Source organism: Rhinolophus ferrumequinum, chromosome 5 (assembly GCF_004115265.2).
Source record: "Rhinolophus ferrumequinum isolate MPI-CBG mRhiFer1 chromosome 5, mRhiFer1_v1.p, whole genome shotgun sequence".
NCBI lineage: Eukaryota > Metazoa > Chordata > Mammalia > Chiroptera > Rhinolophidae > Rhinolophus > Rhinolophus ferrumequinum.
Genome location: NC_046288.1, coordinates 77,095,426 through 77,121,938, shown reverse-complemented (window position 1 = coordinate 77,121,938; position 26,513 = coordinate 77,095,426). Strand labels below are relative to the sequence as shown.

At 44.2% G+C, this 26,513-nt stretch overlaps 1 protein-coding gene across 1 annotated transcript in view; it reads right to left on the bottom strand.

Annotated features, from left to right (window-relative positions):
* Positions 1-26,513, bottom strand: part of FAM184B (family with sequence similarity 184 member B) — a 72,465-nt gene that overhangs the window by 25,916 nt on the left and 20,036 nt on the right. The window contains 14 exon segments of the mRNA XM_033105772.1: positions 620-726; positions 5,568-5,774; positions 6,324-6,463; positions 6,730-6,836; positions 8,508-8,614; positions 12,794-12,904; positions 18,156-18,209; positions 18,211-18,249; positions 18,251-18,294; positions 18,297-18,321; positions 18,323-18,365; positions 18,907-19,051; positions 20,231-20,366; positions 21,101-21,853. Coding sequence (XP_032961663.1) covers positions 620-726; positions 5,568-5,774; positions 6,324-6,463; positions 6,730-6,836; positions 8,508-8,614; positions 12,794-12,904; positions 18,156-18,209; positions 18,211-18,249; positions 18,251-18,294; positions 18,297-18,321; positions 18,323-18,365; positions 18,907-19,051; positions 20,231-20,366; positions 21,101-21,853 — 2,018 coding nt within the window.

The following is a 26,513-nucleotide window of genomic DNA, read 5'->3' as shown; positions in this document are numbered from 1 at the left end:
CTTTCAGTCTCAGTCCCAGAAGGAGAAGGCATGAGGAGTAGACGTGAACTCTACCCGTGTTTGGGGCAGAGCAATCACACCTGACTCTACACCAGGAGCCAAGCTCATATAAGCCCAGCAGAGGTTGGCAGAACCAACAATAAAGGTAGCTGACCTATGAGCTAAAAATCATCGATATTTTGGGAATGCTTGTCACAACAGCAAAAGCTGACTAACATAAGTGATATAGATGGGGGATTTCCCTTTGGTGATAAACTCCTTTGTCTCCCTTTAGTTAAAGAACACTTGGAAGAATAGGGAGCAGAGGTTTGGGGCTGATCCATGTCTGAATTTTGGTTAGGGTCACTAACCTTAATGAGTTTCAGGTTCTTAATCTGGAAAATGGCCTGTCTGGGTTGGTGCGACAATTACATAAGATAGTTTATGTAAAGCCCATCGCTGTACTGAAGACGTTCAAGGCACGTCTGTTCCCTTCCAAAGAATGATGCAAGGGGCAGCGATAAATACTTGAAGACTAAGTGACTTACTAACTGATTGACTGACTGACTGACTGAATGAATTCTTCCAAATCTGAGTCCTCATTCACTGGAGCCTCAGAAGTCTGCATGCCCTCCTGTACCTTTCTTCTTCATCGCTGCTGGTTCCTTCTTCAGCTGCTAATTTATCTTGATACTCTTCTCCTCTGGGCAGGGTCTGAGAAGGTTCACTGATCTTCAAGCATGGATCCTAAGGCAAAAACAGTTGCAAGATGAGACTAAGTACAGTTCCCTGACCCAAGCTGTGGCTTATCAAACCAGAGAGCAGAGGAGAAAGAGCCCCCAGCAATCTATTACTGGAGCATAATTTGCAGGCCGAGGATGAGGCCTGTGATGACTCAATGCCTAGCACAGGGCTTGGCTGAGATGCTGTATCAGCTCCTTGTATCATTTTTTTTTCCCGTCAACCAAGCATTTCACAGGCTGACAAAACTAAAGCATGGAGAGAGTAAGTAGCTGTCCAGGGTCCCACCATCAGTGAGTAGTGGAAGTGGGATGTGCAATCAGGCATCTGACTCTGCGGCCTGGATGCTTATCCATCTTGTGATACCCTCCGTGTATTATCCACAGAGAGTGGTCCTTGTAGGGCCTACTTCACGGGCTGTTGTGGGGATCAGAGGACACTGCCAGCAACAGCCATTGGTCAGCAAGTGTGAGCAACTGGTCTTACCATTATTATACCCGTTTTACAAGGGGAAGCCTGCTACATCTTATCACAGAGGACCAGAAAACATGGAACTTGCTGAAAGACAAGAAGCACTGAAAAATGGTAGAAGGAGAATACGGAAATAACAAGGAGGTTTCCGAACTTTCTCATAAATTGACTTGTTTGTGTCATTCTCACTTTTGCACAGAGATATAAAAGTGAGAAAGACTTTCTTATTTTTATTTTTTTTTCTACTTGTCATGGTAACTACTGTCCATGGAAAACAGTATAATAAGACAGGCTAGGAACAGATTTCTTTGTTCCAGCTGGTTGCCATACCATGAGTGGCAGGGCCCAGTGAGTTTGGTTCACGGCTATGCATTCTCAGAAGTGATGTCACTGACCAGCTTACAACCTCCATTGGACCTGAGGATAAAAGGCCCATCTTTGCCTCCTATTTTCAGGTATTTTGGGCATTAAAAGTATCTCAGAGATCTCTGATTCCTATAAAATCCAGAAAAAAATATCTGGGTTTAAGTCTAAGCAAAACAGCTTGTGAAACAACAGTTATAAATACATGCTCTCTATAATCCAGGGAAAATAACATAATAAATGTGGAACAACAATGACTCAAAATCAGGACAGCATAATACCACAATATAAACACATAAATGACGATTAAGGTTAATTAGGTTCTGGTTTCAAAAGGAAATTGAAGGTTACAAGGAAATTTTGGTAAATAGCACAAAATATACTGGCAAAAACAAAATGGTACCAGTAATCACCTTAAACATGAACTAAGTTCAACATGGATATCTATCATGGTAAAAGGAATTGTTCACTAAAACACTCTAATAATGAACCTGTAGGCAGCTAACAATAAAGCCTGAAAACATAAGGCAAAACGTTTAGAATTGTAGTGAGAAATGGGCAAATTTATAACTCTAAAGGGAAATTTGAATACTCATATACCCTCTCAGAGTCCGATACATCAGGTGGACAAAATGAGCTGGGATATGGAAGATTTGGACATTAGTAAGCTAAACCTTAATAGCTAAAAAAAAAAAAAGACTACTAGTCACTGTGAACATTGTATGGTGCTTAGCCTGTGCCAGGCTCTTGTGTGAGCCAGGCCCTCAATTCTGAGACGGGCATTATTATCTCATTTTCAAAGTGGTAAAACCAAGGCAGGAGAGGATCCGTAACTTGCCCAAAGTCAGACAGTGAATATATTACAGAACTCGGATTCAAATATGTGTTCTTTAATGACCAAACTGAGAATATATGTTCTTTTTTTCCCTATCACACAGGAAACATTAAAAAAAACTGAGCCCACAGCAGGCTATAAACCAAATCTCAACACAGTTCAAAGTGTAACATTCTACAGATCTTGTTATCTGATGACAATGAAATAAAATTGGAAAGCAACAAAAAGTAGGTGTAAAAGAAAAAACAAGATAAATTTCAAAACTCTGAAATACAATTAAAGATATACACACTTAGTGGGAACTTTATAGCTTTAAATACATTTATTAAAAAACATATAAGGGATGGCCAGTTAGGTCAGTTGGTTAGAGCGTGGTGCTCTTAACAAGGTTACCAGTTTGATCCCCACATGGGCCACTGTGAGCTGCGCCCTCCACAACTAGATTGAAACAACTACTTGACTTGGAGCTGATGGGTCCTGGAAAAACACACTTAAAATAAATAACACTTAAAAAAATTTTTAAGAAGTTAGAAAAAGAATAACAGAATAAACCCAAAGGAAGCAGAGGAAAGAAATATGAAAGAAAATTTAGGGTATAGAAAAAAGGTAGATCTGATGGATACTTCTGAGAGCTGGCTTTTAAAAAGACACATCAAACTACTGGTAAGCAGCCTGATCAAGGAAAAAGAGAGAAGGGACTTAAAGCAACATGAATAATGGACAAAGATCTCCTGACAGTTATTACAGAGATGAAAAAGACTTTCAAATGGACTCTGAGCCACTGAGAAGACCATGAAAGGGAATGTGCAGGATGTCATTGCTGGGCCACTTTATCGACCATATTTAAAGGCGTCCTGGGCAGAAGTCCAGAAACAGGAGAGGATGAAAAACGCTAAAAAAGCTGATGCTGCACCTGTTTGACCACACCAGTTCTCGTCTATTTCCATACATTAACTCATGGATGCCCACGACTCTGTGAGGTGGCAGAGGAAGACACATCTGCCCTTGTGTCACAGATGGGGATCTAAGATGGGAAACATTCAAGTACTTGTCTCAGGTCAAGTGGCCACCAGAGGGTGGCACAGGGGCTGGACCCCTGGATCGTCTGACTCCCATCCATGTCACACCACGTGACTGCACTGGCACTTGGCTGGGTCGCGTTGGCACGATCTTCAGCTGCCAGAGTCAGGACCTAACTGGCTGTGATTTCAGGCTGTTGTACAAACGTGCTGCTGAGAAGTGTCTGCAAAGTAGATGCTCAAAATCAACCTGAGAGATGAAGGCTGCTTCCGTGATCAACAGGGAGGTGAATTCAGTAATCGTGTCTGTTTCTATTCACTTGTTTCCAGCCCCTGGACAGCAGAGAAAGGGGCACCCTTACCCAGAAAGGAGATGAACCCCCCACTCCCCAAAAGTAACTGAAGGACCCCAGTGTTCTTCCAAATCACCCTCCAGCCAAGGTGAATTTTTGATGGAGCTCCTAATCTAACCTTTTAACTACTGGACTCAAAATGGCACCCTCAGTTTCATTCATTCAGTTATGTCACGTATCAGTTTACGTAAAAGGAAGTGCTAAACATCTGCCACATGCAGGTATGTTAGGGGCTGGAAGGATAAAGATGAAAAAGACATAGTTCTTGATTTCAACAAATTTAGGGTTCAGCAGGGGTGGGGCTCGACAGGCCATGTAACTCACAAAGATATTCCTCTCCTCTCTCCTACTCCTTATGTACCTGGCGTTTTGGATCAAAGTGCACCATCCAAAAGGAGCTAGTGTGCCATTTGAATGTTTCACCAATGGACTTGACCATGAAGATCAAGAGTTGGCTGAAAGAGTACTTTCAAGCCCACCAAAACTTATTTAAACTGTGCACTCTTCTGTGAGTTCCAAATGGAATATATGAGCCAGCTGCGCTTTTCCTGTTTATCTCCTTAGGATTCCCGTGAGTTCCTCCCAGGACCAACCCTGAGCCACTCTGCGTGTATCCTGCGTTATCGGCCCCTAATTCACACACTCTTGGGTTCCCAATCAGGCATTTTCTCAGGTTCAGCCCAGTGCTCTCTCTCCAGTGTTAAGGTGACCTGGGTATAAATTGTGCACAGAAAAATAAATAGTTCTGCTTCTCCTATAACCATCCACCGCAAAAGCCTCCTCCTGACTCCTCCCAGGCAAATGGCTGGTTATTTTAAACCTGTGTTCACATTAGGTCTTCATCTTTCATCTTCCAGGCAGTTAACCTCTTCTGGATTGTTTCTATTTTAAAGGAACACCCACACCCAGAAAATCTCCTGGAAGGGAATATTCAAAGTCATTTTCAAGTTCAGTTGACAGTCTTTCAAAGGTGCATTACGTGCCTCCTAAAATAGAACACCTAATGCAATGGGGTTTTGCTGAAATGATTACAGGGGACTGTAATAGATACTATAAAGTCATCTCACATTTATAGAATGTTTAAACAGTTTGGAAAGTGCCTTCATATTCTTTCTTCTGTTCATTACCACAAGTCTCTGGGGTGTGGAGGGTGGGGATTATCACTGCCCTTTTACTAACAAGAAGCAGTATACTAACGTGGTTAGAGCATGGGCCCTGGCGTTGCTCTTTGAGACTCAGTTTCCTTATCTGCAAAACAAGTATAATAATAACACTTGCCTCCTAGGTAGTTGTGGGAGCGGGTAAAGCACTATGTGCCTGGCACATAGTCAGGGCCTTATCTGTGTTTGCCATAGGAGTAATGAGGAAGTTGCTCTCGGAGAGGTTTTTGGACTTGCCTGAGGCCCCCACGCAGGTGTCGGGTAAAGCTCGGGTGGAACCCATGTCCTAACCCTCAGACCGGAGCTGTCGCCCTCCCTGTGCTGTCTTTCTAGGCTCCAGCAGACCTCATCCCATCTCGGCCAGGAATCTCTCCATGGAGTGGATCTCCAGGGCAGCCTGCCTGGGTCCATGCTGGACGGAGCCAGACCCCTCAACTCACATCAGATGGAGGGAGGGTGGCAGCCCCTAATGGCCTGAGGAGGCTCAGGACGTCACAGGTGCTTAAGGGCTTCGTGATTATTTGTCTGGTAGCCCCTAGGACAGCTGACACACTCCGATTCATATGATCCTCCAGCTACGGTACAGGGTGACTGCCGCCCAGCAAACCACTCAGGGCCTCCCGTGAGCAGGGGACACTTCTCAGACCTGGGAGAGCTTCTCAGTGTCCCTCGTCTCCCTTGCCCCCGGCCCCAGGGATTTCGCCTCGGGGCCCTTCACATGCTCCTTCCCCCTGCCATGCCCCTTCCTGGTGAAGCCGCGTGCAACTTCAGCATCCAGGCAGGTGGCAGCAGATGGCAGTCCTCTGTGTAATTCCTGGATTCCCTCTCCCGTATTGGCTGCACAAGGATCTTCCTGCCGTTATTACATCACTTAGCATACCAGGTTGTTACTTAAGTAAATACTAATCTGCCCCATTTGAAATGGAGCTCTCCCAGGACCAGGACTGAGCCTCACTCACCCCGCACCCAGCCACATGCCCTCTGTGGTGACAGCACTCATATCCTTGGTCGCACAAAGTGACTTGAATAATAATTACCACAAATGACTCCTTATTCTTCTGGAGTAGGTGCAGGCAGGGGACTCTGTGAAAATGTCGACCCTTCTCTGCGCCCAGTTCACTCTGACCCAAGCACCAGAGGAGTCGTCCAGAAAAAAAGTTTCCCTTCAGCATTACCACAACTGAAATGGCTTTCGGAAACCAATGAATAAAAACTATGACTCTGAGAGAATCAAGGAGACCAGACATGAGAGACCAGGACAAAAAGTTCAGTAGAGTCCCAGCTGACTTTGGTGGGGACAGAGCCACACCCAGGTTTGGCAACCATCCCTGTGCGTGTCCTGAGAGTGGAGTGAGACGTCTGCTCTCAGTTGGCGTTATTATTTATATCTCTTTTGACTCACTGGAAAGCTTTGGCACAACTGCTGAGGGCCTGAGTCTAGAACAAACTTCAGTTTTATAGCCCCCTGCCCGGCAAGAACTTCACCGGGAAGTTGTCCTTTCACATCCTGCTCTGGCATCGCCGTTTCCACCCCCAGATCAGCTATGGATCATTCAAGCCCCGCTAAGCCTCCTCCGTGAAGGGCCATCTGCGCCTGGCAGCATCCGGTGCTATTGCAGGTGTCCCCGCCATGCAGAGGGCTGCTCACATGTCACCTAGACCACTCTGGGGACGTCTCTAGGACTTTGTATCTCCAGGGCCGAGGCAAAGCATCGACTCAGTGGGCTGGCATACAGTTGGCTTGCCAAAAATATGTGAACTCAATTACAAATTTCCTCTGACTGGCCAAGTTCAGGAAGTTTTGTTACTCCCTGTTTTGTGTTGGTAAGGCTGCGGGGCAACAGGCATTCGTTCACCTCTGTTGCTGGGGGGCGTGTGCATTGGAACCACTGCAGCCAAAGGCATGGCGGCACATCTATCAAAGGTAAAAACGTACACACCATTGGATCCACCAAGTTCTGCAACTGAAAGAATGAGCTCCTATTGAGCATGTACACGTCCTAGGTGCCGTTTCCAACAATGCACATATAGTAACTCATTTAGTCCTCACAAAAGTGTCGGAGGCAAAGCAAGGAGACTTCAAATCATCTGCCCAAGACTCTCCAGCCAGTAAGAACCCAGATGTCTGGCTCAGGGGTGAGCTCGCTTACCTACTGTACTGCACTATATCCGTCTACAGTTCTGTGTTATCTATTCTCACTGAAGTATTATCTATAACAGTGAAAAAATTAGGAACGACCTAAATATCCATCAAAAGGGGAGGTTAACTATATTACAGTTTTTCTGTTCAAGGGAACACTAGACAGTTGTTCTTTAAAGAAAAAAATTGATATGGAAGTGTACTAATGTATTACAATCTCCAAGCTATAAAAATTTAAGTTAGAAAAAAACTGAGTGCAGGAGAGTACACTATCATTTGTGGGAGAAACGTCTGCATATGCACGGTATGACTCTGAAAAAATATACAAGAAGAAATAACAATAAAACAAAACAAATATACAGGGAACCTAGGAGAGGGGACATGCTTTCCACTGTATCACTTTTATACCTTTTGAATCCTGTGCCATGAAAGTGAATTACCTATTTGAAAGGAAAACTTAATTTAAAAGAACAAACTATACCTGCAAAGTGCATAATAGTTACCGCACAGAAAACACAGTGCCAGATGTTTAATTGTATTACTAAATGTCCACATCATTTGAAAGCTGTTTGTTGCTGCATACTTCTCCCCTCTAACATCTAGCTCAGAGGCTGGCGTATCCTAGGATTCCACAAATGGCTACGGAATGGGGGGATAACGTGCATATTGAGTTGAATCACATGGAAATGATAGTCACTGAGGTTCCTCCCGCAACTCTACAGACGAGGAGAAGGCCCCTACTTCTCTCTAGAACCAAGCTCAGTGAGGGAAAGGCATGGAACAGAATCTCCCTCAGAGCCTCCAGAAAGAACAACCCTGCGGACACCTTGATTTTGGACTTCTAGACTCTAAAACTGTGTGAGACAATACATTTCTATGGTTTAAGCCACCAAGTATGTGGTAGTTCATTATGACAAATCTAGGAAGATTATACAGCCTACAAGCAGCCAGTCAGGGACACAAACAGGAACTAACTTCTAAACGAGTGTTTAGCAACAGCATCCCTAAAAGGGCAGGTCCGGCGGGAGGGACGAGGTGTGGGAGTAACTGGTATCACCACACGTGGAGGGCGGCTGCGGCAAGGGGGCGTTATTATTACCGTATGCCTTCATGCTGAGCAGAATAAAACGCGCCTCCCTCCCCAGCCCGCAGTCAACTGCCCCTTTATCTGTCAGGCAGGCTGCTCCGAGAGGGAGAAAAGCTTCATCTGACAAGTCTTGTTCTTTTCTCAAACCATGTGGGTAATTACTCAGAACTCTATTTTCTTTGTGGTTTTTGCAAATAGATTTTGTGGTGATTTCTGTTTTTTTCCCAGGCATTTTGGCAGCTCTGAAGGGGGAAATAAAAAAGCCCTTTCATGGCGGTGTATGTCACTGGGGACGCCAAAGTGCTGCAGCAGAGAAGAGAAATATCCTTAATTAAAGCAGAGAAAGAGATAAAGGTTACCTGGTCTCTGAAATGCTGCAGTGCTGACAGTCTAATTCCTGAGTCCTTTCCTCACCTCTTCGGGAATGCCCCTTATGCTGTTGAATAAATTCTTCCAGCCTTAACACCTAAAACAGAAGAATAGAAGAAACGCTTGGCAGGAAAACAAAGTTCTGTCTCCTGGATGGGGTCATCAATTGGGTCAATCAGTTCTAGGGACAGTGTCCCATTACAACAGATCCAACGTACTTCTAGAAAGGCCATTTCTAATTAGCTAGTTGCTTAGTCTTTCCAAAAGATGAGACTGGCAAGTTTACCGTATGCCACACTCTCTCTACATTACTTACATACATCTGTCGGCCTAGAGGTGTAGGGTGGTTTTCACTGGCTTTCACACCATTTCACACTATTTCGCTTTTTAAAAAGTGAATTGGTAAAGAAAAGGAACAATATTTAAGAATTATACAGATAACATGGAGAAGAGTGGCTAGAAGGTGCGATTGAATTGCAAAGCCTTAATTATGATAATTATTATTAACCAAGTAATTGTAGAGTGTCAATCAAACTACTGGCTTACCTGCTCTAGACTTTGAGAAGAAGAAGGCCAATAATCATATAGGAAACTCAGACAATGCTAACAAACCGTTGCAGAAAACCTAACACTCCTTAGGTACCGTGGGAAGGAAGGGAAAGGGAAAGAGTGAAAGCAAGATGGTAAGATAATAAAATATGGTCCCTGCTTTCAAGGAGCTGCCACATGATGGAGGAAACAGATACATATTTATAATCACAGCAACATTCAGTAGTCAAACGTACAATATAACAGCACCATTAGTGGTGTGTTTGGTCTGTGCCAGGCATGGGCCTAAATATTTTATAGTATCAGTTCTTTTAATCCTTACATCATTATTATGAGGTAGGTACTATTACAAGGAACTTACAACAATAAACTCTGCTCAGAGGAGTCCAGGGCACCTTTAGGGGTACTGAAGGATGAATAGGAGTCCATCAGTGACAGGGTGAGAGAAGCATTCCAGGCAGCAGGAATATCCGGTGCAATGATGGAGGGAGAATAGTATGTGTGTGAGGACCAAAGGAAGGCTCTGTGTGTGTGTGTGTGTGTACAAGGTCCAATATGAAGGACTAGACAGGAGGGGGCAGAGTCTTGGGGAATAATGGTGGTGAGTTAGACTGGGCCCAAATTGAGTGTGTGTGGGGGGGGGGGAAGAGAATTAAAGATTTTAGGGAAGGAGGAGTGGGACCTTAAGCAGATTTGGGTTTTAGAACACTCGTCCTGGAATTAGCTGGCCTAGGGAGAATGTGGAGACAGAGAGATACAGGACAAGGTTCTTTCTTGTAAGAGTCCTGAGAACATCACAGAAGAATGGCAAAGCTATCAGAATGTCTTCTTGGCTTTATATAATGAGTATTTGGGGAAGACATATTTAAAGATTATGAAACTACCTATATTGCATCTTGCTAAGGCTTATGAAATATTTAAATGAGTCATGTAACATCTAGAAGCAGGTTAAAAAAAAAAAAGAGTGTAGGCGAGCCATTCCGAGGGGCTTGACCAAGGCAATGGTGTAAAGAGACGGGAGAGGACCTAGAAGCTTAAGTGGTAGGACCTGCGGGACTCAACAATTGGTTGGATGTGATTGTGGGGCAGAGCAGGGACTTGGGTGAGAGCAGGGGACGTGGATGTTGTCAAGGGTGATTCTCCCATTTCTAGCTCTGGTAAGCGGGTGGACAGACAATGATACCATTAAGGTGGTAAGAAAAATGGAGGACGAAGAGTAGGCCTGAGGCACTCTGTCCATGGTCAACCTCTGGTTCACGCCTAGCCATCTGTAAACACTCAGATTCTGAATGATCCACAGTCATCCAAGGGCAGCACACTGCATTAGAGCCAGGTAGCACAGCGGTTAACAGTGGGGTCTTTAGAGCCCTCTCACCCGGGTCAAATCCCAGATCCATTACTTGCTACCCGTGTGACTTTGAGAAAGTGATGTACCTTCTCTGTGCCTTAGTTTCCTCATTTGTCACCAGAGGTGATAATAGTACCTACCTTGTACGGTGGTTGTAAGGATTAAGAGTTAATACGTGTAAACTTCTTAGACAGTATCTTAACTAGAGTGAATCCACAACAAAGGTTCGCCATTTCTATTTTTAAAGAGAGGGGTTCTAAGAGGAATTCAGAGAAATAGTCAGGTGACGGCCCAGGTGTCCCCTGTCAGAAGTGTTCCTGGGCTGGGCCCACACATGGATGTGAAGTCTCTCTAAGCTCTGCAGAGCTGAGTGGTCCAGATCCAATACGAAGATTGGCAAGATAGCTCAACAGGGAGGTAGGGAAATGAGAAGAAGGAAGGGAAAAGGGAGGAAAAGAGAGTAGAAGGAAGGAGGGAAAAGGAGGGAGAAAGAAATGGGCTTCCTTGTTATGTAGCCCACCTTGGGCTGAGATGGAACAGAAGCCTCTACAGCGGAGACTTTCAACCTCTAAAGCCCCTGATATATCAAATCTAAGGAATGGCATGCTTGCCTTGTTTTTTTTTAAAAAATGATAATTTGTGACAATAGAAAAAAGATTGGAGAAAAACGTGTGTGTGTACGCATCACTCAGCTGAAGAACAACGAATCACAAATACAGTTGTAGCCCCTGTGCTTCTCCCTGATCCATTTCCCTTTCTCCCTTCTAGAAATAACTGGTGGTTCAAATTTGGTTCTTTCATTCTCATGCATGTCTGTAGATTGAACTCCATTATACGTATTCCCAAACAATTGCTGTTTTACACACAGCTCTGTATTTTTTTTAATTTTTAAAAATTAGTTTCAGGTGCACAAAACAATGTACTAGTTAGACATTTACACCCCTCAGAAAGTGATAACCCGCCTCCTCGAATCTACTACCCCTCTGACATCGTATATAGCTGTAACAATTCCATTGACTCTGTTCCCTAGGCTGTACTCCACATCCTGTCATTCTATACATATTAAATTATAGTTGATATTCAACATTATTCAGCTTCAGCGTCAGGTGTACAGCGCAGTGGTCAGGCATCTACACCGTCCATGAAGTGGTCTCCCTAATAGGACAAGTGCCACGGGGATACGAAAGACAGTTTGGGGAATATAATCAATATAGCTGAAAAGATTTTGTAGGGTGTCCGATGGGCACAGCTCTGTATTCTTAAACGCTCCCCAGGATGCTGTGCTGCATGGCCATGGCTGAGGAGCTGATTTCACGGGCACTTGTGTGTATCGGGGTGGAGGGTAGAAGCAGGGCCCATCTGGAAGGTGTGAGGGAGGGCAGAGAAGCAAGGAAACCTCTTTACATTGTTTTAGTCTAATCAGACTCGGGAACGAACCCTGTTTTCAGCCTCTTCTACCAGTTCTTACCCCGTAACATAGTCGACAGCCATTTTAAACTTTGACCTTAATCTTTGGGTGGTCCGGGCAAGTGGGCCCATGAATCAAACTCTGTTGTTCGTCTGGTCTAGATCCATTGCCTACCTCTTTCTCCTTTGCCTTCCTCCACCATGGAGGCCTGACAGCTAAGGCCTTGTTTTCCCAGGCTGGCCACGTGACCCAGATATTAGCAGTGGGAGTAGGAGTCAGCTGGGGCTTCTGGGAACGCTTTTTGATCCCTGATGAAGCAGGCGGCCCTAATCATCACTGCTCCTTCCTGTTTCTTTGTTTAAATTTGGACATGACAACTGGAGTGGGAACAGACATTTGGAATCTGAGCCCACTTCTCCATCAGACATAGCAGGCACAGTGCCTAAGGCCCAGGATACTTTTAGGGGGCCATGAAAATGAGTGAATTTCTTTCAAAAACAGAAAAAAGAAAAAAAAAAAGACAACACAGCCTGGCTATATTCTTTTTACCAATGCAGTCATAAAATATAATATTTATTTTTGATTGAGGAAAGAGCCCACTATGGCAAAAGTGTCTAAACAGAAGTGATAACAAAGCCAGCGTGCAGGAGAGACCAAGAGAATGGCAGACTTACCAAGCCTGATATCATTTAGCTGCAGAATCAACACCAGCAGCCTCCTGCCTCCTTCTTTTATGTGAGGCATCAAATGCCTCTTTGTTAAACTTCTATAAAACAGGCTCTCTGTTACTTGCAGCTAAATTTATGCCCCTGAGACAGCCTTCTTGTCAGGTTAGGCCTTTTGTTTCTTCTGAGGATGCTGAATGCAAGGAGGTCAGGGCAGTTTCCTGAGATTCTTGGCATCTCAGTTAACCAGAAACTCGCTGGGCCCAGAACCATCCCCCATGAGCACTGCATCGCGTGGGGACTCACCTCGAGCAGAGAATTCTGGAGCTTCACGTTTAGGGCCGCTTTCTCTTCTTCTAGCTGCTTTATCTCATTTTCTGATTTCTTCTTCACTTCCTCCAACTGTGCTTCTACTTCCTAAATGATGATTAGGAGAGTTAGCCACACAAAGCACAAAATCATGGACTGGACACACCCTGCCTTATTCCCAATGCAGTTCAGAGAAGCTTATGAGAGTCATAAAATATTGTAAGGGAAGATAAATTAGAGCTACACGAGAAGGTCAAAAGAACAAGTGTTAAATTCATACCATAAAGTCTGATACATATGGGGTGGGAGGGGAGGGTAAACCCTGGACTTTAAGTTTTGTATTATCAAATAAGAAAAGAGAATACTTGTACTGACACAATTCTCCATGTCCCATAAATCAAAAAACCAACTAAAAATTAAAATCAGAAGTAATATAATAGTATCTGATGGCAGACAGTGATAAATTAGAGATGCTTGTTATAAATCTTAAAGCAACCAATAGCACACTCGCCTCAAGAAAGGATAGATAATAAGTCATTAGTGAAGATAAAGGGAATACCAAAAAAATATTAAATGTATCAAACATAAACAAAAAAAGGAGGTAAAAAAAAAAAAAAAAAAAAAAAAAAAAAAAAAGAAAAAATAAAGACGAAACAGAAGTGGCACATAAGAAAAACAGCAAGATGGTAGACAATGATAATTACATTAAATGTAAATGGTCTAAATTTCCTCAAAAGTCAGAGATTATTAAAATAAATAAAAATTCAAGACCCAGCTATACCATAAAAGCACTTTGAATAGAAAGACACAAGTAGATTAAAAGTAAAGAAATGCATTAAAATAGACCATGCAGCACTAACCATAAAAATGATAGAATGTCTATATTTTTATCAAAGTAGACTTCAGGATAGGAATATTTCACAAATGATTAGAAGTCCAGTTCATCAAAAAAACATGATAATCCTATGTGTTATCCTTATTACTTATTTACATCTAATAAATAAGTCCAAATTTATATAAAGCAAAAACTGATAGAACCAGAGGAGAAATATAAAAACTGACAGTTTAAATTTGAGATTTCAATACTCCTCTTTCAATAATCAACAGAATAAATAGAGAAAAACTAGTGAGGAAACAAAAGGCTTGAATGACACTATCAACCAACACGACCTATGTATCATTTATAGAATGTTCTACTCAATAGCAGCAGATCTTGTTCTTTTCAAGTGCATGAGGATCATTCATCAAGACAGGCCATATTTGGGCCATGAAACAAGATGAATAAGAAATGAAATTATAAAAATTATGAAATTATAAAATCTATTCTTTGACCACAAGGGAACTGAATCAGAAATCAATAACAAAGGGATATCTGGAAAGGTCCCAAATATTAAGCAACATATTTCTAAATAACCAAGAATATTTTTGGAGTTGATAGAAATTAAAAGTTGGGAAAAAAATTGAGAAAAATCATTCACATTTACAACTATTCTTTAAAGTAGAAAGCAGAGGCCTAGAGTGGTTTGGGGTGACTTCTTTAAATTGGACAGCGAGTCTGTTACTCAGGCACACTGCTTCTCACACACTAACTTGAGTCTGGTTTTTGTGGGCACTTGTGTCTTGTCCCTCCTAACAGACTGAGTTCCTGAAAGGCATGCGCATTTCCTGTATCTCTGCATTGCTCAAAACACCAAATACACATTCAATAAACAGTTAAGTAAACAGTGAATGGCTAGTGGCCCAGTGAGAACCCAGAGGCTGCTCGCCAAGGCCCAGGGCAATGTGTTATGCCTCATAGACAGAGGACAAAACTTAGTGGCTTTGGAATTAGGCAGGCGGTTCACATCCAACTCTGTCATCTCTTAGCTGTGTGACATTCAAGTGACTTAATCTCCCAGGTTCCTTATCTGTGAAATAGGAACAGCGCCTGCCTCCAGGGGAGGTAAGGATCGAATCATGGAGTGAAGACTTGTCATTCCTCTTAGCTGCCCAGATGACCCTTCTCTGGATGTTTGGGAAATCCTCCGTCTGATGTATCAGAGCCCTCCTCCCACCACTGATTCTAAAAACACCAGACTTACATTCCCAGACTCCTTTGCAACTGGGGCATGGGCAGGGTGACTGAGGCTCCACCATTAGACACACCCATCCCAGATTCCGAATCAGAAGCTATCGATATGTAAAAGCTGGCACCTGCAGTTTCCAGTGCAGCGTGGCCAGTCATTCCAGAGCAGCACTGACCAATAGAACTCTGTGATGATGGGAACGTGCTAAAATAGGCTAGCTAATATGTAGAAATCCCTCATTGCTGTACTATCCTACATGGCAGCCACTAGCAACGTACGGCAATTGAGCACTTGAAATGTGACTAGTTCTACTGAGAAACTGAATTAAACTTTATTTAATTGTGATGAATTTAAATGTAAATAACCATGTGTGTCTAGTGGTTACCTATGAGACAGTGCAGTTCTCCAGGTCATGTCCAGAGCCCAGTGTTGGTGGTGTCAGCAGTTTTTACTATAGGTCTGGGTTCAGAGCTGGCAGCAGGGGTGTCCTCATCAGTTTTGCAGTCGATTTGGGACATTCCTGGGCTGGGCAGCTGCTAGGCCCAGTGCCTTGGTCTCCCAGAAAGCTACTCATTACCCTTTACTAAATTCCTTTTCTGCCTGTACTGCCCAGGGTGTGTGTGTGTGTGATGCTTGCCACCAAGAACCCTAAGTGGCACAGATGAGACGTGGAGTCCAGCAGTTTCTAGCACAGCTCAGGAGGCACTCAGTCCATTTTCCCACGCCCTTCCTACGAATCCATGTAGGCAGGTGTTTATTACAGGATGTGTACTCTATTCGCTCTGTCAAAATCAAGTTATTATAGCATCTAATTCCACAGACAAAGAAGGCAGACAGCCCTTCTAGATCAACTCCAGCCCATCCCTTGTAGTGTCTGCTTCAGGTTAAGGAAGCATTCAGGATACACAATATACCCACACCAAAGGGCTCAAAGAAATAATTGTACTCTTAACTCTAGGAGGGAAATACTATCTATTTTTAGTCCATGAACCCTAATTTGGGGCCTCTTCAAGGCTTTACCTTCTCTTAATCTGCATGGTCTAATTTATATAATTTATATCCTCCGTTTAAGAAAAACAAATGGAAAAGTGAAAAGGAAAACAAAACCAGGAGGAAACAATTTATTCTACGTGATTCATTTCCAAATTGACTCTAGCCTGCGGATGAATGCTGAAGTGGGAGTTCTACACACAGCGTCAGTCTTGGCTGATGGGTTACCAGGGCAACCTGCAGCTCCAGGGAGCTATTGTGCCTCCACTGACGGTGGCTATGGATGGGAAGAGGGCTCGGTTGTTTATCTGAAGATTGGATTTGTGTGACCAGTTGCAGCTCACGGGAGGAAAACACTTTCAATACAGCTGCTTCCTCCTCAGCATAGGTGGGAATCTGTGGATTCTTCAGTCAGACTGTGAGGTTTTAACACGAGCTCCACCACTCACTGTCTGTGTGAGCTGCTATGCACATCTTTGAGTCTCAGTTTTCTCACCTCCAAAATGGGGATATGTACACCCATTTTGTAATATTGTAGGGAGGATCAAATGTCTTCGTAAGAATAAAGTGCTTTATAAATATAAAGTATAGTGGGCACAAAATAATATTATCGCACATGATGTCACCCAATGCACATGGTAACTAATCATGGGCCGTTTACTGAACTTGACTATATGCTGTGCACTGAGCTAAGAGTTTATACACACTACCATAGTACAAACACTTCAAAGTACTTATTTTTATTTTCGAAATCAGGTTTCAGAGAGGTTATGTGACCAGTCCACGGTTATACAGCTAGTGGAAAAGTCAGGACTTGGACCCAGGACCAGTCTGGGCCTTTCATGAGTTCATTTATTTATCCAACACATATCTATTGAGTACCCCTACTCTTAGCCCACCACACAATACTGCATTCCTCAGTGACATATGATTATCCTTCAGTGAAAACTCAAAGCTGATAATGTTAGCTCTTGGATTATAGCGAGGCTCTCTTATATACAGTAGTCCCCCCTTATCTGCAGTTTCAGTTTTCCACAGTTTCAGTTACCCACAGTCAACCACAGTCCAAAACATTAAATGGAAACTCCAGAAATAAACAATTCATGTTGTAATTCTGTGCTGCTCTGAGTAACGTGATGAAAACTTGCTCCTTCCCGATCCTCCCTACCTGGACGCGAATCATCCCTTTCGCCAGTATCTGCAAACTGTACACGGTCCTCACCCATTGGTCACTTAGGAGTAGTCTCAGTACCAGATCAAGGTATCGAAGTGCTTGGTTCAAGTAACCCATATTTTACTTAAAAATGGCCTCAAAGCCATTCACATAACTGTTATACAGTGTATTGTTATAATTGTTTCCATTTATTAAGCTATTTTTGTTAGTCTCTTACTATGACTGATTTATAAATTAAACTTTAGCATAGTATAGGATATATATATCTACATAGTATAGGAAAAAAACAGTATAGGTAGTGTTTGGTACTATCTGTGATTTAAGATCCACTGGGGGTCTTGAATTGTATCCCTCATGGATAAGGCTGGGGGGCTACTGGAATTAAAGCACCACCTATGTTGACAAGAGTAGTTACACTTCGCTTTTTCCCTAAAGCATTCACATATGCTATTTGCTTTCCCCAGCCAACAGGAGAGCTGGATGAGGCTTTGCATTCTTCTTAGCAGAAAGCAGCCCCCTTTGGTGGGAAGCTGGAACAGCACCCAGAGGCTGAAAAGCTCCCACAATGCCTGATTAATTACCTGTATCAACCCAGGGCCTTTTATGCTCCAGGCACTAGGATATGCTTTGTTTTTTCACATGAATTACCTCATTTAATCCTCACAGCTACTCTAAGAGGTGTTATTATGGTCATGTTTGATGCACGAGGAACCTGAAGCACACAGAATTTCTCTCTGAGGGACCCAGGTAAATGAACTTGCTGCGGTCACAGAGCTAGAGGGTGACAGGGTTAGGACTTGAGTCCAGGCAGCCGGCCAGGCCTGAGTGTTTTGCTTCAAGCTATTTCTGTTGTTGTTGTGTAGAGTTGAATTTCCCTCAGTAAACACTCATAGGACACAATTCTAGCCCATGTCAACAGCTCCAGGCCCTAATTTCTCATGGTCTTAAGGTGTCCCCATTTCTTTCCAAAGACCCTGAACTCCATTTGCTCAGAAAACTAGCTTAGATCTGTACACAGCAGGAGCTCAGTAGATCTTTGAGGAAGGAAGGAAGGAAATAAAAGAAGTATGGAGGGAGGCAGAGGAAAGAAAAAGGAAACGGAACAGTGTCTGTGCAAGAGGAATCTCACCGTCTGCAGCCTCTTCCTTTCAGCCTCCACTGACGAGCGAACCGATTTGATCTCCCATGGTGTGCTTCTTCACCAGGTCTTCCAGTCGCTTCACCCAGCTGGTCTCTGAGATGTTTCTTCTCCTCTTCTGTTTGATGTTGATTTTACGAAGGTCTTCTTCATATTGTTTGTTTTATGGATTCCGTCTCCACACTCGCCTCTTTTTTTGGTCTATAAAAGGAAAGGGGGCCTTGTAAACCTGCCAGAGTGGGGTGAGGAGAAGAGAACCACCATTTCTCTTTGTGCAACTTTTACAATGTTTATATCCCGATTTTACAGCTTCTTTCACAAGGTGCAATAACGTTTATAAGACTATATATTTGATATCTGTAAGAGACTTTATTTTATCCACCACTGGAAAAGGGCTCTTTAGAATAGTGTAGCTATTGACATAGCATCAGATAGGCCCATGCTACAGTGGATGCTAAAGAATGCTTTCTTTGTTTGACTAGGGAACATATAATGGGAATCCTAAGCAAGTTTCCAGTTTCCCAGGAGCTGACGATAAGGTGTTAGGAGAATTCTGCTACATTCTCCACCTCCTAGTTGGCAGGCAGTTGGCTGGAACTTCAGACCCACACATCCACCCCTGGAACCTGGGACCTGCTGCTTCCACCTGGATCGGTCACGGATGGGGACTGGCCTCTACCTGAATGAAGCTCATTCCAGCAAAGCCTCCTGTGACGTCTCCATCCCCAGGGCTGGGTCAGACACTACCTGTGTAGCTGTTCCTGCTTTCATGCATGGGCACTCCTTGGGAAAGTTCGGATTCTGCTGAGGAAAGAGACTGTGGCCTTCCACGTCATTCGCTTTCCCTAGGACTTCTGTCTCTGAAACTCGCTCTGTCTTCATGTCATCTACAAGGAGAAGTTTCAACATCATACGGAATGCCCGCAAGGCCTTTGGCAGTCAGGTCCCGTCTGCCGTTCAGTGATTTTGCCCATTGCTCCCCTGTGTGACCCCTGCTCTGTGGCCTTCTGGCCCTCAAGCCTGGTCAGTCAAGGTGTGATTGCTATCTTTGCTCACATAGCATCCTGAGTTCCAGCAGTTGCTCTGCTCTCCCTTCTTAACCTAGTCATCTTCAAAGTTTTTGACTGTGTTTCCCATAGGTTAAAAAAAAATCGAGCCTGTTTCTGGATATGTGTACTGTGAAAGGATTTAAATTGAAAGGAATCTAAAGGATAAGATGAAAATAAATATAACTAAAATTGCTCAGTTTTTCTTCCAATATTCCCCACAGTACTTATTCCCCACTTTTGAGACCACAGTTCTAAACCCTCCACACACCTTTGGTTCCAACTCGAACCTCTGCTCCTCCGCAGCTTTCCAGCCCTCGGTGATTTGTTCTTTCCCAGACACTTCATTCCCCTGCTGCCTCCTGGGCCATACACATGATACTTAAGCATGCTGTGGGCTGTAAGGTAACAGTCCCACAAGCTCCCTGGAGGCAGAGCCCATGCTTTGTGCCTCTCCCGGTGTTAAGCTGGTCACATCATAGGTATTCAAGAACTTTCTGATGAGGAAGCACAGTGGAACGCACTTTGGAGTCCAATATCCTTAGATGCACACATCGTCTATATCACCAACCAGTTGGCTGGCCTTGAGCTAGCTCATTTGCCCGTTCTGAGCCTCATTTCCTCATCTGTGACATGAGACACTAACAACTATCTCACAAAATTATTGGTAAGACCCAATATCGTCACTGTGTGAAATGATGTGAAAACTATCAAGTGTTGCCTACGTGTGGGGAGAAAGCCCGTGTTGAGAAGTTCAGGCACGACAGTGGGCCAGATGAGGAAAAACTGGGGGCAAGGGTTCCTTTTGCATCATGCCTTTTAGATACCGGGCCGGAGGCAGCTCTAGGTGTTGGCTCACCTGTGCTACGTGGACTGGACTTGCCCACCAAGCACGTCACATCAAACAACCCTGCCCCTCCACTCTGCTCTCTCAACAGTTTCAGGACCACGTGACAGCAGCGCCAGGCCCACCTGGCGGCCAACCTGCGTCTGTCAGGAAATTGTTCCAGGGCACCTCACCCGTTTTCTGGGTCACATGACACTCCTGCAGTATCAGTCTGTCTTTGGCAACAGCCAGCTTCTCCCCGAGTTTTTTCGCAGTGCTTTTCAACTCTGAATTCTCCTGTCGAGCCTCCTTGAGCTGCACATCCAGGTCCTAAACAGACAGAAAGGGTCTCATGTCTCTGGGTATCATTCTGGGTAGAGACTCCTTTGTGCACAGAACTGAGGTCAGGTCTGCAAGGTGAGGGAGTGCACAGCACAAACCCTTAGGCTCTAGAAGTCGGTGGCTCAGGGGTCACCAAATCCCTGCCCATCTTCCCTGCCCATCCTCAGATGGGCTGTGTGACCTTGGGCAAGTTATTTAACCTTTCTGTAGTGAGGATCAAATGAAATGAAGTGTCTAGGACAAAAAAAAAATACTCAGGGGGTATAAGGAATACTAGCCGCTGCCACTTTTAGAGAGGGGGCTCTGTGAGTCTGTGGGGCTCACGTATTGATCTGTCAGCAGTCTGGCTCTGGACCAGCACCAAGTCGCAAGAATTTTAGGAAGGCAACTTAGTATAGAATCAGGCTGACCTCAGTTCAAAACTGATTAGCTGCATGACCAGCTAGCTTAGTCCTTCAGCCTCTCAGTTTCAGTCTCGTGTTCTCGTTCGTAAACTGGAAGTCTCTAAGCGCTCCGAGGTCAGGGACCAAGTCCACTTCCTGGCATATAATAGGTGTTCAATAAATATTTGCTGTATGAACGAGGTTGAATGCAATGGAGGTAATAATGCTCACTTTGGTAGACGTCACGTGCTTTGCGCAGTGCCTGGCACACAGTAGGTGTTCAGAATTAGGGGCCCTGATTATTACCCATTCGAAAGGCAGGAAGAGATCTTACTTTACCTGAATCCTTTCCTTAAGCTTCTGGGCATACTTCTTCAGGTCACTGATCTTGCGGCCTCTGTGCTCCAGGTCCCCTTCCAGCTTCCTGACCTGGGCCTGCAGGGCCGACTCCTGGACCTGGAAGTTCTTGCGGAGGTCGGTCTCCTTCTCCTGCCACTGCCACAGGGCCTCGCTCACCGACTGCTGCATGGCCTGCCGGATGGCCTCGTTTTCCCGCTCGTAGGTGGCTTGCAGCTCCTCGGCCTTCCGGGCGTAGTCCTTGCTCAGTTGCTGGTTCTCCACTCGTAGCCGCTCCACCTCCAGCAGGACCTCCCGCATCTCGGGGCCCGAGCGTGGATCTGCCTTTGGGTCAGGGCTCTCCTGGGACAGCCGACCCCACTGGGGCGCCTCGTGGCTCATCAGGTGCTGGAGCCTCTTCTCGTAGTCAGCCTTGAGCTCTAGCATCTCCTTGGACAGGGTGAGGACCCGTTCAGCGTGCTCTGCCTCCACCCTCAGCTCCCGCTCTTTGGTCTCCAGCCTGCACGTGGCTGAGTGGGCCAGCGCCTCCTGCGTCAGCCTCTTCTGCAGCTCCAGGGCGCTCTCGAGGGCCTGGATGCGCTGGAGCAGTGCCTCCTCATCTGCGTGGCCCTGTTCCTGCAGGAGCTTGGCCTTGGTCTCCGCCACCGCGCTCTGGAGCTCCTCCTGGTGGGCTTCCCGCAGCGCTTCCATGCTGGCCTCGGCCTCATCCTGGCGTGTGTTCAGGGCATAAATCACCTGCAGGAAGAGCCATAGAGCCCAGTTAGTGAGAGGTGTGTGGGAGTGATGACATGACCAGAGATGTTCCTCCTCCGTGGTGGTCACTTGGGCTGACCCCAGGAGCCACCCTTGAGAAGAGCATTTGTGTGGGAGTGATTTGTTAGAAATTGTCCCCAGGAGAAACCATTCAGGGGACCGGGAAGTGGCACAGGGTGGAACAAAGCAAAGGGGTGACATGGCATCCAGGCCCACAGAGGGTGTGTGGCAGAGTCCCGTGGAGGACCTCTGGAGTACATGAGAATCCAGCGAAGGGTTTAAAGCTCTAATTTGTTTAAAAAGAACACTCTAGGATGCGAAACACTAGAAAATAGAATTCAGCAATATATTAAAAGACTATATACCATGACCAACTGGGAATGCAAAGTTGATTTAACGTCTGAAAAATCGGTTAATGATTACATTACTACATGGCTAGAATAAAGAACCATAGAATAGAAAAAAGGAAAAAAGCCACATAATTGTCTCAGTAGACACAGGAAAAGCATTTGACAAAATCCAACACCCCTTCATGATAAAAAACTCACCACACTAGAAATAGAGGGGAACTTCCTCAACCTAAAAAAGGTTATCTATGAAAAACCCACAGCCAACATCGTACTCTGTGGTGAAAGACTGTTCTCCATGACTTCAGGAACAGTACAAGAACACTTTGTACTGTGTGGAGAAAAGAATGAAGGCAGGCAGGAGTATGATGGAGCCCACACATAGTAGGTACCTATCACATAGTAGGTACTCATTACATAGTAGGTACTCATTAAATGTTTCTTCCTTCTCTCCTCTCACATTATCCCCGCAAAAGTAAACACCCCTTGTTTTTGGAGATGCAATCTACTCCTCCCACCCTCACCCCCAATGTCTGGAATTACTGATCAGATTTTTCAGCAGACCCACCCTTCTCCTGGGCTTGGTGCCTCACAGGTCACCTGATAACTCTTCTCCTGCCACCTGCTAGCTTTCTTTCCCTTACCACCTATGGTACTAAACTAAACTAAAACATCAAAGTGAGTGGCTAAGCCTCATTTATAAATCCACCTCTCCTGGAGGAGTCCACTTCAGAATCCATCAAGGGACATGAATAATTCAGCAGCCAAGAGAACTACTGAGCACGTTGGTAAGTCTTCCCAAGGGTTTTAGAAATCCATTGTTAATGGTTTGATTTCAGAGACAATTTCAGCTGAGGGCCTGCTAGGTTTTAGGGGTTGCATATTATAGATTTAACAAAGCTATAATTAATGGATTCTGAGCAGCAGATACTGAGGAAACTTTCCATCAAGTCTGGCAGCAGGAGTCAGAAGTGAAATGGAAAAGAAAAAAAAGTAAATAATGTGTGTTGAATACCCAGAGTCTAACCTTCTGTGGGCCAGGTACTATCAATATTTTGCATTTAGCCTTCTAGCAAGTCTACAAAGTGGACATTCTCATGTTTATTCCTATTTTACAGATGAGGAAACTGACACTGAATGGGGTTAACTGAACACTTAGTGGTGACATAGCATGGTGCTTACATGGAGGCCTTAGAGCCTGTTGGACACAGATTCACATTGTATATTTCTACCTCTTTCTAGCTGTGTGACCGTAAGTACCTGAACCTCTCTGGTTCTCATGTCACCTCATCTATGACATGGGGAGCACAATACCTACCTCACAGATTCATTTGGAGATGAAAATGACATAATGAACCTAAAACCCTTAGCAGCGTTCCTAGCACAGAACACATACTCAAGAAATTCCGTCTGTTAATACGCATTTTTCACTATTATTGATATTGTTGGCAAAAGTAGTGTTAAAAATAAACAACAAAAGACATTAACTAATGTTAAAAATAATGCTAAAAAGTGAGGAACAGGGCCCAAACAAGGCTGGACTCCTGCAAGCAAATGCGTTTGGAATGGATTTCAAGACGGAGCCCAAGACGCTAATTAAAACCTCACCGTTACCCATCAGAGAGCTGTTACTAGGCGCCTGGCTGAACATGGCATTGAGCTGTGAGGCATAAGCTTCTGAGTAATGGAAGCCCAACTGTCTCCCAAACCAATTTAGACTGAGACTGAGCTGAAAGGTAAGGGCAGTCTCTCCAGAGGCTCTTAATTAGAGCCCCTCCTTTTACTGGCCCAGGCCGACACTCACACAGATACAGGCTTGCCAGTCTTCTAGGGAGTTTCACCAGCTGCGTAAGATGTGACCTGGAAAGGGACCACCTTGTCCTTCAAATCTCAAATGACTTGTTTATAGCTGTTTGACAAGCAAAGACCAGGATAGCTCCTTTTTTTAGCCAACCTGGTCAGTAGATATGCATATGTGTTAGTGATACCTCTTCTGTGAATAAAACCAATACACAGAAATCATGATGCCTCTCACAGGAAATAGTTTAACAGAGAAGTAGGAGCATGAAAACACCACGCATACAAACAAATGTGTGTGAACTCAAAAGCAGAAAGAGCCACTCTTCAAATTTACCTGTTTCGATTACAATTTTATAAATTTAAATTCTGAAAGCAGACTTTGTGTGCAAATCTACATAGACATGCAGATCCACTTGTTCCATATAAATAACAATGAGTGCTAATGTTATTTTTACATAGCACTGTCCAGTTCACAAAGCAGCTTTACAAGGTAAACCCCACAGCATGAACGATAGATATACTAAACGCCTGTTCTAAATGAATTTTTATTTTCTCCACTGTTCTTTGGAGGGAAAAAATCTCTTTAAACATTTTCCAATCCATTCATTGTACCTTCTGCATAGTCCTCAGATAAGCAATGTTTCAAGCTAAATATTCTTGTGCAGACAACACCTTAACCACCCAAAGATCCATTTATAATACTCAGATCACCAGTGCAAATTGTCTCAGGAGCCTGGCTAAATTTTTGTGCTCTGGCTATACGCGGTCTCGAGTACAGCAGCAGGACGATGGGTAGATATTGCTCACTTAACCTCTACACCAGAAGTGGAAAGGACACACTGGGTCATATTCATGGGCCAGACATTTTTTGTCTCTGACTTATGAGGTCTGGCAATTATGTTCACGAACTCATCCTAGAAAAAGTGCTCCCTACGTCATTGCTGAATATCACTATGGTCACCTTCGAAGTACTCCCCTTGGGAAGCTATGCACTGATGCCAGCACCTAGTCTACCCTTCAAAGCAATTCTGGAACTCTTTCTGGAATGGCCCTCAGAGCTGTCGTCGTATTACCCTTGATGTCCTGAATGTCATCAAAATGTCTTCCTCGCAATATTTCCTTTATCTTCAGGTAAAGAAAGAAGTCACTGGGGGCCAGATCAGGTGAGTAGGGAGGATGTTCCAATACAGTTATTTGTTTACTGGCTAAAAACTCCCTCCCAGACAGTGCTGTGTGAGCTGGTGCATTGTCGTGATGCAAGAGTCATGAATTGTTGGCGAAAAGTTCAGGTCGTCTAACTTTTTCATGCAGCCTTTTTCTGCACTTCCAAATAGCCAGCTTGGTTAACTGTTTGTCCATTTGGTACAAACTGATAATGACTAATCCCTCTGATATCAAAAAAGGTAGGCAACATCGTTGCAACAAGTTCATGAACTTAACTGTCACAACTCCTATGCTACCAGGAACAGCTGAGGGAGTACAGAGCCCATGCCAGCCCACCATGTCAGGGATCTCAAAAAGTCAGGAGTAGATTATTTTAAGTTAAAATAAAAAGGGTATAAAATTGAAGATGCTACATGGTTCTGATTTTGTTTTTAAATCATATACACATATCAACAAAGGGGAGAATTAAGAATGACCAGTTATTTCTGGATGGTGAAAATCTGGAAGGGTGATCAATTATTTTTAATTTTTATTTTTTTGCTTTTGTGCATTCCCCAATTTCTTCTATGATGATTGTACACTTCAATTATAATCAGAAAAACATCTAGGTTTTTTTGTTTTGTTTGTTTGTTTGTTTGTTTTTAAGGGTAGGGATATACAATCAAACCACTCTGCATTTAATCTGCAAGTATTTAAGTTTGAGACACAAGCCCTGGAAGGAAAAGCAGATTCTGACGAGGAGTGTCGAGCCTGAGGCCTCCGCCGAGGTGTCTGGCGTTGGCTGTGCTGCCTCCATCCGGCTGGTGAGAAGCAGAAGTTGGTCTAATGTGGTCTCAGCAGCTGAACGATAGATGTGTTCTTTTCCATTAAGGACTTGGTTCTTCGGGGAAGATGACTTTAAGAGTCATGTTGCTGCTATGGGTGTAATGATGTGTGAAAGGTGCTACTGGAAGCTTCGATCCAGGAGACAGAGAGCAACAAACCACAGGCAAATAATGGATATCATGTTGGGTATAGCACTCTCGGCTTCCAGAAATGAGCTTTTGAATTCATCCTCGCACAAGCCTCTTCTGGGAATGAATGTGTATCAACAGTAAGAGCAGCTGGCTTTTGTAAAGTTGAGGGAAAGCACTGCCTAAAAATGTCTGGAATCATTTCCTCCAAATCACCCCCCTGTGACTATCCTGCGTTAGGGTCCCTTCATCCTTTCCTTGCCAGAGTGTTGTTTGTAAACCCAAGGGCTGACTACGAGGCAATCCTGCTTACTGCTCCCGAGAGGCTCCTCATCACCCACAGCAGTGGCTCTCAACCTTCTGCCCCAGTGTCCCTGA